At 51.2% G+C, this 12,933-nt stretch overlaps 8 protein-coding genes across 8 annotated transcripts; 4 read left to right on the plus strand and 4 right to left on the minus strand.

The window, feature by feature from the left end:
- Window positions 1-1,509: 1,509 nt before the first annotated feature.
- PPTG_06910 (hypothetical protein) lies at window positions 1,510-1,964 on the plus strand (the record flags this gene model as incomplete). Its single annotated transcript, XM_008900956.1, has 2 exons — window positions 1,510-1,883; window positions 1,955-1,964. 2 exons carry the CDS (start codon window positions 1,510-1,512, stop codon window positions 1,962-1,964), a joined length of 384 nt encoding a protein of 127 aa, XP_008899204.1.
- Window positions 1,965-2,838: 874 nt separating this feature from the next.
- Window positions 2,839-4,655, minus strand: PPTG_21981 (hypothetical protein; the record flags this gene model as incomplete). Its single annotated transcript, XM_008901149.1, has 5 exons — window positions 2,839-2,850; window positions 3,384-3,434; window positions 3,559-3,674; window positions 4,188-4,343; window positions 4,517-4,655. 5 exons carry the CDS (start codon window positions 4,653-4,655, stop codon window positions 2,839-2,841), a joined length of 474 nt encoding a protein of 157 aa, XP_008899397.1.
- Window positions 4,656-4,970: 315 nt separating this feature from the next.
- PPTG_21982 (hypothetical protein) lies at window positions 4,971-5,982 on the minus strand (the record flags this gene model as incomplete). Its single annotated transcript, XM_008901150.1, has 3 exons — window positions 4,971-5,147; window positions 5,610-5,671; window positions 5,892-5,982. 3 exons carry the CDS (start codon window positions 5,980-5,982, stop codon window positions 4,971-4,973), a joined length of 330 nt encoding a protein of 109 aa, XP_008899398.1.
- Window positions 5,983-7,200: 1,218 nt separating this feature from the next.
- PPTG_06911 (6,7-dimethyl-8-ribityllumazine synthase) lies at window positions 7,201-8,316 on the plus strand (the record flags this gene model as incomplete). The annotated part of the gene is made up of 1 exon (XM_008900957.1): window positions 7,201-8,316. The coding sequence occupies one exon, from the start codon at window positions 7,201-7,203 to the stop codon at window positions 8,314-8,316; it is 1,116 nt and encodes a 371-aa protein (XP_008899205.1).
- Window positions 8,317-8,765: 449 nt separating this feature from the next.
- Window positions 8,766-9,181, plus strand: PPTG_06912 (hypothetical protein; the record flags this gene model as incomplete). Its single annotated transcript, XM_008900958.1, has 2 exons — window positions 8,766-9,138; window positions 9,174-9,181. The coding sequence occupies 2 exons, from the start codon at window positions 8,766-8,768 to the stop codon at window positions 9,179-9,181; spliced, it is 381 nt and encodes a 126-aa protein (XP_008899206.1).
- Window positions 9,182-9,359: 178 nt separating this feature from the next.
- On the minus strand, window positions 9,360-10,303 carry PPTG_06913 (hypothetical protein; the record flags this gene model as incomplete). Its single annotated transcript, XM_008900959.1, has 1 exon — window positions 9,360-10,303. One exon carries the CDS (start codon window positions 10,301-10,303, stop codon window positions 9,434-9,436), a length of 870 nt encoding a protein of 289 aa, XP_008899207.1. The 3' UTR covers window positions 9,360-9,433.
- A 407-nt stretch (window positions 10,304-10,710) lies between these two features.
- On the plus strand, window positions 10,711-12,367 carry PPTG_06914 (hypothetical protein). Its single transcript, XM_008900960.1, has one exon. The coding sequence runs from the start codon at window positions 10,956-10,958 to the stop codon at window positions 12,024-12,026; it is 1,071 nt and encodes a 356-aa protein (XP_008899208.1). The 5' UTR covers window positions 10,711-10,955; the 3' UTR covers window positions 12,027-12,367.
- Window positions 11,892-12,800, minus strand: PPTG_06915 (hypothetical protein). Its single transcript, XM_008900961.1, has one exon. The coding sequence runs from the start codon at window positions 12,720-12,722 to the stop codon at window positions 12,255-12,257; it is 468 nt and encodes a 155-aa protein (XP_008899209.1). The 5' UTR covers window positions 12,723-12,800; the 3' UTR covers window positions 11,892-12,254.
- Window positions 12,801-12,933: the final 133 nt, after the last annotated feature.

A 12,933-nucleotide genomic window follows, 5' to 3' on the forward strand; every position in this document is an offset into this window, starting at 1 on the left:
AAACTGAGATCTGCAGCTTGGCATCATCTTCATCCGATAATGATGATGCAACTACCCCTATACGAGTCGACGACTTCGTGCAGATAGTCACTTACTCGACAAGGCGCCAAGAAAAGTCGCAAATGGACGATCGAGGTGGAGGATTGTTCAGATATCGACACAACTATACGACATCTTCACAGCGCATAAGTGTTTATTCATGCACATCCCATGCGAACTGCCCGTGCCTAGCGAAAATATCTCATGCAAATGGGCAGTATATATTACAATCGACAAGCGTCCACTCCACTGAAGTTGCTACAGAAACTCGCACGGGTATCGACGATGTGCTTCAGCCCGAAGTTGACAATCTTCTGGAAGGAGGCGCCGGACCAGAAGGTTGTCTCGTCATTCTGCGTAATCGATATGCAGATAGACCAGAAATGCTAGACAGGCTTCCATCAAGAGGAATGTTGAAGTCCAGAAAGCAATTCCTCACTCGACAAGATAGAGGTACCGTTTTTGTTTTGTCACAATTTGTGTGACTCAAAATAATGTTAGATTATAATTTTTTTTGCAGCTGAAGCCATGACCCGTTACGCCGATCTAGTAGCGTGCGCCGGGCCTCGTGAATGTACCTTGCGTGATCTTTTTTTTGGACACACCAATCCCTGTGTCGAGTCCGACGATTTAACAGATTTCCGATCCAGAGGAGCTGATTTTCGCTACGAACTCATCGTTCTACGATGTTTCTCGTATGGAGACAACGACGAGGCAATGGGAATCGTCATGACTACTCGCACTCTACTGCGAAACGTTGTCTAATCTGTGATTGGCCAAGATGATCACGACGTTGTGGCGGCAGCTGATGGCACGTATAAGCTGCATCGAGGGGGGTGGACTGTGGTGAATTTTGGTACATACGCAGTGCATCTGAATCACCGTCAATTTCGGCACACTTTTGTACCTTGGGGTATATGTTTGTGCTCTCGGAGACCTACATAGCACTTTTCACAACTATCCGGACTACGGTGAAAGAATTTTTCAACATTGATTTGAACATCGCATTTGGCGCTTCGGATCACTCCGATGCGATCGCAAATGTGTTTTTGCAGAATGGCCCGATACAAAATTGATGAACTGCTGGCAACACTTTGTTCGCAAAGCGAACGAAAATGGGCGCCGCCTACTAAATAACTCCGAAACGTGGAAAAATGTACTGCTTCCGTCTCTTAATTGGCTCCACAAGCTCGTACAGCAAAACTATTCACAGCGCTAGCCACAGTTGTCACAGAGTAGCTGGTTCAGGACGATGAGGCTGCGTATTGTGAATGGTTGAAAGTGGAATATCTAGCTGAGCGATGGGTGACTTGGTTTACAACACGCAGTGGATCTCCAGGAATTGCGCCCAATCAAAATCCGATTGAGGCCTACCACAAAAAGATCAAGTATTCGAATGCTCTGGCTTTACGGACATCCACCGCTTATGTGCTCAACCAATCTTTGCCAAGAATCTTAAGGAACGCGTCTATGTACAGAGTCGTTGGACGTCCTATCACAGTTTTCTGCACTGGTCCGGCTCCACCTGAAACGGTGGTGGCAGCACAATTGATGTGTCAAAAAGAAAATCATCGGATCACATACAAATCGCGGACCGGCCGCCGCAAGAAGGATTCGTTGATTTTCAACGCAAAGGCGTACATCGTCGGCAACAACAGCATCAACGGAGTACCGGTCAGTCAACGCCGCGTGCAGATCTTCTTGAAGTCGCTGCAGGAGCAGCTCAAGCAAAATGCAGAGTTCGTCATATCTCAATCGACTATTTATCGCTGCACAAAGTTTCCATTTTATCATCAGCATCATTTGTACACGACTGCGATTCCACCAATAGGTCTCTTGATGAGGTATGTAATATTTCTGATTATTATGTCTATTATTTTACAAATATTGTATTAACTATTTTTACGTTTGGTAGATTTGGATGATACGAAGCAAGTATCGATGCGATTGCAAGGCTCTATGCTTCAGGATGGATATGTAGCCATGTACTAGCTACTCTCGCGCTTTCAGACATCTTCGATCTAAGTGGAATGCTTAAGCGCCTTCCTGCTCGCCGACCACCCGGAAGACCACGGAAACTTCCACGAGCCTTAACAAGGACGGAGAGAGTTTTTTCTCTGCTGCTCGACTGATGCGAGAGCTACAAAAAAAAGCCAGCAATGGCTCTAAATTGGCTTGTACCATCGAGTTCAAGGAAACTGTAAACAGCATTACCGCATTCGCGAACGTCAAAGGCAAAGTGTGTCGTTGGAGGAACCGTGGAGGGACCTACCATTGGAAGGTGGAGTTCGATAAAGGGACCACCAAGCAACTCAAGGTTCAAGAGCTAGCCAAGGCGCTGGAGGCCGCTGACGCAACTGGTGTCGTTGTTGCCGGGTCGCAGTAGGAAATAGTCTTCCTGGCAATGAAGAAAAATCTCCGCGGCTCTAAGCTTTCGTTTGGTAGCTTATTCTCAATAAGTTGTATTCTATATTATAAAAGTACGCGGGCAAACGCTACTATTAATACATGATCAGATTAAAACCATACTGCGTCTAACAGAAGGTGTTGCCAAACATCTGACCGATGACACGCACGCAATTTTCATCTCTCACGATGCAAAACTTCCTGCCAAATATGGCAAGTGCAATTCATCCGAATCACACATGAAAATAATCTTTTCTTAGGGCAACGCACTTGTAATCAAGAAAGGGATGAACCATCCGCTTTGCTAGAAGCACGGGGAATGGCAGCAAATTGAGCAAATTTGCTCCCGTGACGAGGGTTTAGCAGTGAGTATGTAAGTCAAATGAGGTTTCGTCAGTATATCTGCTACACATAAAAAATGCTGATATTAACTCGTAAAACCTTCTTGCAACTCCTAATTAGCAAGTCGCTGTTTTTTTAATCTACGCCAAATGGGTTTTAAGGTTTTTTATGTCCATGCTGTTATAATTATATCGCAATTTGTTGAGAGATTTTTTCTATCGAAACGATTTTTACTATTCGACAGAAAAATAGTAACAATTAAACGCCAATTTCGGCGAACCGAAATTGGCCAAACTGTGGCTATTTATGAGGCACAAAGATTACAGCCCGAAAAAACATCATCAAAATGATGGTTTTTTCCGGCTATAATATTTTTTTTAATTTGTTGGGGGTTCGAACGAAAAAAGAGGTACAACGACAACGACAGTCTGATGAAGCACTTTGTTTTATTGACAGCGCTTCTCTTTCGCTTTTTTCTCCCGCCGTAGACACATGGCAACGCCGCAGAGACACTGCCAAGCTTGAAGAGCTTGTAATGCATCGTGCGCGTCCGACGCCGAACAGGATTGCCAGCGCCAATCATCAGCTTCACATACCTGATGGCAGCCGCACGACTGTGGTGTAGAGAAATTCAAGTTCGGCGTCCCCTAAACTAGGACTAGCCTGAACTAGGTTGAGCTAGGAAGACGTGTACACATACAACTTAGGATTTAAGGTCTACGGTACTGGCCTGGCTGACGACGCTAATGATCTAAGATCAACGGTACTGACCTGGCTGACGATGGACAAGGAGTCGAGGATCACGGCACTCATATGATTTGCGATGGGCATGGAGGTAAGGAGCACGATAGCCACTTGGCGGACGTCAGCTAGGTCCGAACAGTCGCCTAGCCGTTGGAGGTGGTGAACGGTCGAATAAGATCCGACACTCTCTATTTCACTTGCTATTTGTAAATGAAACATAGAAAAGGAATAGAAGAACCCCGATGAGGCTCCTAGCAGATAACATACAAACAGAGCAGAATTTTCCGAGTTCAAGACACGTGTACACTTTTCCGGAATGTCCCTGCACAGGGCCAGATTATGTCTGCCGTTGCTATCCAAGAGGAATAGCTTATAGGGTACTGATTGGCTGCGCCAAGAGATAGGAAGGCCTGGGTAAGGCACCAGTCTCGCTCCGCGCGAAGAAGTAAAGACTCGCTCTGCGAGCACCTAATACTCAGTCGTGTAAGGACAAGACTCGCCAGGTAGGTGAGCCGGTACGACGGATAGCCCAGGTGCCGTGACACTTCCAGCTGAGACGCCTTTGCGCTCCGTGGTCAGTAATCGCGCTCGTGCGCCGTCGTACATCCTTCTGTTAAGGGCGCAGGTTTTCAAGGACCGAGACTGGCAAGGATTACCTGGAGAACGCTCGAAGAAGACTGACTTGGTTGGCCGTGACCTGGCGATGGTGAATGCGAGCGCGCACTGCCTATCCCGGCCGGTCTGAACTGCGATGGAGCCAACCCCATCGCAGGTCATACAAGCGCCCAACCTACCCGGCTTAGGCAGCTCACCTAGCAAATCTAGGCTTTAGACTAGGCAAATTGTTATGGTTTGTGTGAGGATCCACTTCTGACGGTATTTGTGTGTTCTGCTACACCACGCGACCTTGCCCACTTCTTGTCAATGATGACTCGGACAAGCTTGTGCAGACGATGCAGACAGATGAGGGAATGACAGAACGCACCCTCGTTCAATGCGTAGAAGGACAGGTCTGTTCCCTGAACAGCATCGTCCTGAAGTCGCTCGAGTAATTCGCTCTTCGCCTTTCTGTCTGGAGCGTCACTATATCTTGGCATTACGGGCACGAAGATCGAGTCGATCATCTGACACGGAGGTCTGAGAGCGGTTGTCGTAGAAGCGTCGTTGACGGCATCAGAGCCGGTCCCCGCAGAGGTGAGCTTGCAAGATACTGGGCGATATTGCGGCCGTTCGCCGCGAAGTACAAATGTACTCTCAAAATCCGTCCGCAACGTTATACACAGCAAGCCAGACTCCATCCCGGCCCTCGCCCTCAAGCACCCACTATGTGAAGTGGCTAAAGCTCCAGAAGTGCGCTGTGACGCTCCAGTCAGAAACGCGAGAAGCAAATTACTCGAGAAACTTCAGGACGATGCTGTTCTTGGGGCAGATTTAGTATTCTACGCATTGAGCGAGAGCGCGATATGCCATTCCATGATCTGCCCGCATCGACTACACAAGCCCGTGCGAGTCATCATTGACAGACAGTGGACAAGATCGTGCCCGAGTGCCTTCAGATACGTGAAGTTGATGATTGACGCTGGCATTCCTGTTCGGCATCGGACGTGAATGATGCACTATAAACGCTTCGGTCTTAGCTACGCAGATGCTATTTCCGTCTCCGTTGGCAGTGCTACCTGACTGGTGTAGCATGGGTTCCCAAAGATGAGCTCGTTGTTGGTTGATGTATTTTTATAAGCTCTATAATCGTAACGTGAAAGTCTTATCAAAAGGCACACAATGTAGCACCAGGACGAGTGTTGCACGGGAAAAACAAACTACAATAAATTACCAAACCAAGATCCCTATTTTTTAATTTCGTTATATATCAAATAAATTCGGTCCCACTGCTAGTTCAGTTGGTGAAAGCAGCTACTATGCTTTATCTGCTATCACTCTCAGCATCTTTTTTTTTGATATATCACACGTAAACTTACTCCTATCCAACAGTACTAAAACATCATGTAGTTTGTCATTGTACTGTAACGACCGAAAACCTTGAGCAAAACCACATTCAGTTCCTTGGCGCATTCCTGCACCTCAGAGGTCCAGTGACCACTAAACACGTCCCAGATGAGAAGCACCGGAATATCTGGGTTGGCTAGTTTAGCAGAGTGAAAATCAGAAACTCGATTGACAAATCAGCATTCCACCAGCCTCGGCGGTTGCAATGAATCGGCATTCGAGTTGCCGCTTGCATGTTCCTCGCTTTCTTCTACAGGTCGCGGCCGGAACCATTTTGGTAGGTGCCGTTGTATAACTTAGTGACCCCAACCAGTGACGGTGGCGGCTTGAAAACGAGAAATGAACACGGAATTCACCTCTGGGATCTGCCAGAAGCGTCGACGTAACTCGCGTCTTCTCCTTGCCGCTGTTGCAATCCCACACCGTCCGAGTGCCAATACTATCCATTGTATGAGTAGTACATGTTCAAAATTGAGCGCTGTCTGATCAGCATTGTAGACTCCCGTGATGCCAAGCCCAACTATCTTGTCTTGTACCCCATGTCTAAAACGCTCTGCTATCAATCGAGCGTCGCTGGGTGTGCGCTGCCTGATTCGTGTCCGTCGGCGAAGCGATAGGCGATACGACCTAAGGATCCGACGCCGCCGCGACGTTAATGCAGAAAACTGGTCGCGTCGCATCTCAAGCTCTGATGCCACCGCACAAGCCTTTATCTGCGCCATTAGTGGTGAGACGGGGACGACTTCTCGACGCAGGTCGCGAATCCAAAACGCGATGTTGTCCTCTGCCTCTCGAGAAAGCACGCGGCCAATTCCTACCCGCGGCATTTTACAGAGGCGTCCGTTCCTAAGAGCAACTTGCTCGGCAATGTCAACACGCTCCTCGTACCGCTTGTGTATCTGGTGCTTCTTTCTCTTGCGATCGGGTACTTTAAGAAGGGTAGAACCGCGTAACGGCTTCTGCTACTCCACTAGCCTCGATGTAGCCATTTATGTGGTGTTTGCGCTCGAAGGAGACTGAGTCACGTTTATGCTGCGCTGTAGTAGCCTTAAATCCCTTAGCACGCGAACGGCCTCCTCGCGGTATGATGTAATTTTTTTTTGTTTTTTTTTTGTTTTTTGTTTTTTTTTTTTTTTTGGGGGGTTGCCTTTTGACAAGTCTTGATACATCACCGTAATTTTGAGTTTTGATCGGTCGACATTTTGGACTGTCGCTACAACGGGTGCCTTTTGACAAGATTTTTTACGGTACTGCTATTTTATGTTATCTTTACCACCCCTACCCCACGTCCAGGTATTGTGAACAGAGCTTGGAGTCATCGACTTGACTCCGCTAAAGCACTTTTCCTGAAAAAAAGTTCTTGCCTTGACTGCTCATAATAAAAAAAGATCAAAAATGGGCCGAAACCAATGCGCACTTTTTTTCTATACAAAGTACTTTTACTCCAAAGCCTCAAGTTTCGGCAATGAGCCTACCGTGTCACTCAACGACAACGGTAACTTGAGAAATGCTTTAATACTAACTATTGAGTTGGTTTAATTTAATATACTAACTAACTATTTACTTGAAGTCCGCGTCGCACTATAGCATGTTGAAGCTGGAGAGGAAGGGATCACTACTTGTGGTCAGTCTTGAATTTGCAGCTCACTGGTGACAACGATAACAATGGCCCCTGGAGTTGAGACGACGACGTCGAAGATGAAGATTTCAACTAAGGAGGAGCACCCGGTAGGTGCTTCACACGGTCATGAAGAAGGCAAGTCGGAAGCGACGCACAGTCCTGTGCTCATTGAGCAGCCCGGTACCGCTGAATCGAGCAAACTTGATGGCAGTGGCCTACGAGTCACGATCGTAGCGGCCCGATGGTACGAGAAGGTGATCCAGTCGCTGGTGGACGCGTGTTCGGACGAGTTGCTGGCCAAGGGTGTGGCCGAGGAAGATCTGCACGTCGTGGAGGTGGCCGGGGCTTTTGAACTGCCATTTGCTGCTGCTCGGCTGGTCCACTGCAAGGATGCAAGCCACCGTCCGGACGCTGTGATCTGCATCGGTTGCCTAGTGAACGACGCTACGCACACGTGCGAGACCATGAGTCACGCTGTGGCCAACGGGATCATGAAGCTGAACGTGACGTTCGATACGCCAGTCATTTACGGCGTTCTATGCTGCGATAGCGAGTCACAAGCCTACACGTGTGCGGAGAAGCGCTCGTGCGGGGCTGGCGAAGACCAGAAGTGCAACCACGGCGTGGCCTGGGCCCAATCGGCTTTGGAGATGGCGCATTTGAAGCGCTGCTTGTCAGCGAAGAAGCTGGGACACTTTATGAGTCGTGGCGGTGGCAAACACAAGTCCGAGAAACCTGCGAAGCAAGAATATGCCAAGCACGACGTGTGTTCGACCTGCGGCTCGTCGGCAAAAGAGTGCACGTGCAAGGACTGCAAGTGTCGAGTGTGCTGCAATCACCGTGGAGACTGTGCGAGTTGCACGTCATCGGCGGAAAACTGCTCGTGTGAAGATTGTAAGTGCAGTTCGTGCAGCTGCAAGCGCGAGGCCTGTCGTGGCTGTGGTTGTCCTCCGGACAAGTGTTCGTGCCAAGGATGCAACTGTGTTGTGTGCGCTGCCAAGGAGCAGGCTAGCAAGAAGATGCCGTCGACAGAGACGAGTGCGTCCAGCGAGCACCCGAGTAAGCATGCGACCAGCGCTAGTAGTGGCGGTGTGCAGCATGGTCAGTGCATTGAGTGTGGTAGCCCCAGCGGCCAGTGCAAGTGCGGCTTGCTGCACTAAATTACGCCTATTATGGCTGAAGATCCGTCAGTGGTTTGTAGGTGGCGAGACGCTGAAAAGGAGAAACAAGAACATCTATGAGTGGATATCGACGCGTCCAAGAGGAACATGGGACACAGAAGTAGTAGGAGTGGACTAGCGTTGGAAGACGCAGCAAAAGTAGCAAAGCAACCGAGAATCATGTCACCAAGCAGAATTTAGTTTTGCATGTGAAGGGAGTTGCAGTTTGGCTGCCAACAGTGAAAAAATCAAAGGAGTTCTTTGAAAGGTGTTTGCTTTGATCCTCGTTGTAACTTACACTGTTAAATCGCCCAAAGACGAAAGAGCTCGCCATCGTCGCATATGGGAGCGACGTCTGCGAACCGGGACGAAGAATACGATCGCCACCCAAGACCACAAGTCTGCCAAGTGGCGAGAGCTCACTTTTCAAAAAGATGGCGATCGGAACAATGACCAATGTCAAGCACAACCTGAAGGAAGATCCGCCTGGGCTGGGTGCTCCAGTGCGTGGCCGACCAGACACGCACCTGCCGGCTGCAGACCACCAAGATGACAAGTCTGAGGCCCAGACGAGCGGACATGCTGCGGAGAGTGTAAAAGATAAGGCGGGGAAGCACCAAAGCCACGGGTCGTGCAAGAGTTGCGGATCGCTGGCGGACAAATGTTCGTGCGAGAACTGCCAGTGTCAAGTTTGCGCTAGCAAGACTGGCGCTGCGAAGGAAATCGAGCCTCCGATCAAGTCGGCCACGTCGGCGACCGTTGTGTGTGGTGGCTCGTGCATTGCCGCTGCCCAGCGTGCTACAGCTGGAGAATGTCCGGGATGTGAGTGCCCTGCTGGCAAGTGCAAGTGCTCCAAGTGTCATGATAAAAAAGACGATGGAGGAAGCTGTACTGCGTGTGACTGTCCGTCCGGCGGAAAGTGCCCTTGCACAACCTGCAAGTGCCCAGTGTGCAAGTCCACGTGGGCCGTCAAGATGTGAGAGTTCGATCTTTTGAGCGTGAAGAAAATCGTGCTTGGAAGGATGCGGTAGCGATAGGTTTCACACGATAAACCGAAGCATACGAGCGTTGCATTTCATTCATTTAAAGTTTTCCTTCGTTCGACCTACCTTGTCACTTAGGTGCTGGCCATGAACACGCAGCCGTACACGCCCGTATCAACGACCATACACTCAGAGTCCTGCGCCAGTCCGTCCTGCATCTTGGGGCAGTTGCCAAAGATGGTTCCTGAGCATACCGGCTTAGGAGCACAGAAGTCCTCGTTGGAACTCACGATACTGACAGGGGTGTCGCCAGCAGGGTTGTTAGAGCAGTCCAATGGGGCCTCGTACGTCACGGTGGTCGGCACGTTGTCTGCCGTGTACGGCCTGCAGCCGTAGGCACCCGTCGGGAGCAGGTCACAGAACGAACCGAACTGCAGTCGGTCCTGAGGAGCGGGACAGTTTCCCGTGGAAACCTGCTCCACGCAGACCGGCTCATTAACGCAGTAGGCACCCTCCAGACCCTGCACGCTCACTTCAGTACCCTCCGTTGTGCAGTTGCTGTACGGGGTGATCGGAACAGGAGCAGTCTTCGTTGGCTCAGTCGTGGGTTCATCAGTTAAGGGCTCCTCGGTCGTGGGCTCCTCAGTCGTAGGCTCTTCCGTCGTAGGCTCTTCCGTCGTAGGCTCCTCAGTCGTGGGCTCAGGAGTGGGAGCTTCGGTAGTGACATCGGGTGTGGGAATCTCCGTCGCGGCGCTGGTGTAGGTTTTGCAGCCGTAGACGCCGGACGCGACAACGCCGCAGTAAGATCCATAGGGGAGACCTTCTTGAGCTGCAGGGCAGGCGCCAGTGCTGAAGGTGGCGATGCACGGATCACCGGCCACGCAGAAGATACCTTCGACACCCTCAACACTCATCTGGTTCTCGCCATCCGGGCAGGTGACAGCATTGATCGGGATGGTCGTAGCTGCCGTCAAGATGATTGCGAGCAGAAACGACTTGAACATCTTGTGTTGTGATTGTTGGGTTTGTGCGGAGCTTGGGTCGTTAGGGAATGAAGTCGGCGGGGACGGCGGAAAGGAGGTGTTCGTTTCTCGTCGTAGCGACTGTTATCAGCGCCACCCTTTTCGATGAAGAATGGGACCTCGGCAGCGTGCGATGATGCATGCTTTCTATGGAGGTGGGCTAGAATATCTGGCAGCGATCAAGGCGTTGTTGACACACGGAGTGAGATCGTGCCCGCTATTTGCAGCGATGTATTTTTGCTTCCCGACTGGACTTGGCAATACGTTTCACCTTCGAGCTCTCGATCACATCGTGCTGCTATCGATCATTCTCGTGCTAACAACGCCAAGTCGCATTGCTACAGCTTGGAGCCAAAGCCTAAAGATCAGCACACTTCAACTTGGACATGAGACGAGACTAACTAAACGGACAATGCAGCCACCGAATCTGATCCCAACGTCCCGTGACAGCATCGACGCACCCTTTCACCTCGACTCGCCCTAATCCACCGGAAGAGACGCACACGTCCATTTGGGATCCGATAAGGATAAGTTATCGACCATTCCTCTATTGGCCAGGCCCCGTATCTGCTTCGTGTCTCTCCGTCGTGTCCCGGACGCAGGGATTTCATAGTCGAGAAAAATAAGAGCGAACATGATGACGCTGCCGACCGATGAAGTGCCGCCGCCTCCGTCGTCTCGCGGCGGCTCCACGGCGCTAGTGGCGATGACAGCCGAGCCGCAGGACTTGATGGTGACCAGTGCCGATCAGTCGGACTTGGAGCTGCATCTACTGCAGACTTTCGCGGCCTACGCTGGCCAGCAACTCGTGCAGTCGTATTTGAGTGTCAAGCACGCGTCGAGGGTGACGCGCTACCTGGCAGACATGACGGAGAGCTTGGCCTCTCGCTCGGGTCTTGTCGCTCTGGTGCGCATCCTGTTCAACCAGTACATGAGGCTCGGCCATCCATTCGTGCAGCACGTGGACGACGCCATGGGCAAGCGCGTTATCGACGCGGTGGTCAGCATCTTGATGTTAGCGGAGCAACAACCAGCAGCCCACGACAACAAACCGGGCATCTTGGCTCTCGAGGCAGACAATAACAACAACAACGAATCAGTCACAGATGACCTGTCGGCCGCGACTAAGTTGTCGTATGCCGAGCGGTTCCAGGCGCTACTGCTGGGTGAAGTGCCGAGGATGGAGCAGGTGCTGGTCGATGCGCGTCGTCAAGCTGAAGCGGAAGCACGCGCCAAGGCGGAGGAAGAGGCGAGACAAGCCCCGCCTCCGGTCGTGATGGATCTCAAAGACTTTGTGCCGTTGGACGAGGTGGCGCGACTCAAGGAGGAGAACAAGGGAGAGCTACTCAAAGCGTCGACGGAGACAGATCGGCTTCGCAAACAGATGAAGGAGCTCACAAGCGAGAAGCAGCGACTTGAGCAGCGACTGACGGACGTACACAACTACCAGGAGAGTGAACGTGGCCAGCGCTTCCAGGACATGGAGGAGGAGCTGGCGCGAACGAAGCTGGAGGCCAACCAGAAGGCGCATGACTTGCGCAAACTGGAGCTTGTTGTGGAGGCTCTACAGCGTAAGAAGAAGAAGAGCAAGAGCCGCAAGGGAGACAACCAGTCCACTGCGTCCGATGGTGCGCCGCCGTCCCCTGTTTCTGAAAAGACATCCAAGAAGATCTACGAGAGCAAGCGCAGTAGCATCACGGCTTGAGTCCGGCGGTCAAATCTCTAGCTCTTGCGTAGATGGTCAGTAGCGTACGAACAAGACAGGAAGCACTAGACTCGAACGAATGAAGACGAGAAGAAAGACAATAGCTTCTGCATTCTCCCTTTCTCCCATGCCCACAGCAACAACGTCATATAGAAGCGAAAAAGGTGTCTGCATTCTGCCGTGTTACCTATTTAATAACCCCACGACGCCCTGCTCTTCTTGCTTCGTTTAGCTGGAAATGCCCACGACGCCGTACGCCTTGATGGCGCCAGCGTTGCCGTTCTGCAGCGACAGCTCGTGGCCGCCCTTGCCCAAGTCGTCCTCGCCGTCGTGCACCACAATGCTGCGGCCGATGATCGAGTGGGGGCCGATAAGCTTCACCAGCTTGTCCTCCACGTGCACCTTGACGCTGCCGTCCTCACCCACTTCCACGTTGCCCAGCGATCCAACGCGACGCTCAGCGTCCTCAGGGGCACCGTGGTTCTTGCCGAAAGGGTTAAACACGCCGCCAAGCGCAGCGCCAGCCGGCTGCGAGACGTCGCCGAAAACGTTCACGTGCAGGGCGTGCTTGCCGGGCGAAAGATTCTTGAGCTCGCCCGTGATGACGCTCTTGGCGTCCTCGTGAGCCTGCGTGATCACCAGCGAGCCATACACGGTCGCGTCGTCGCCGTAAAGAGTGCACACCGCCTTGGCCATCGTGATCTTGGTACTGAATGAAGTGAGGGAGCCAAACGCTGCGGGCCAGTAGAATGCGAGCAGGCTTTTTAACACCACCCACAATGGTTTAAATTGTCCCTTGCTGAAAAATTCCTTGGGTTTTAGGGCATTCCTAAAACCCAACCCTGACTCTTGACAGAATTTATTGGTCGTTTTACAAAAACTAGCTTACGACCAATAAATTCTGTCA

Source organism: Phytophthora parasitica, assembly GCF_000247585.1.
Source record: "Phytophthora parasitica INRA-310 unplaced genomic scaffold supercont2.10, whole genome shotgun sequence".
NCBI lineage: Eukaryota > Oomycota > Peronosporomycetes > Peronosporales > Peronosporaceae > Phytophthora > Phytophthora nicotianae.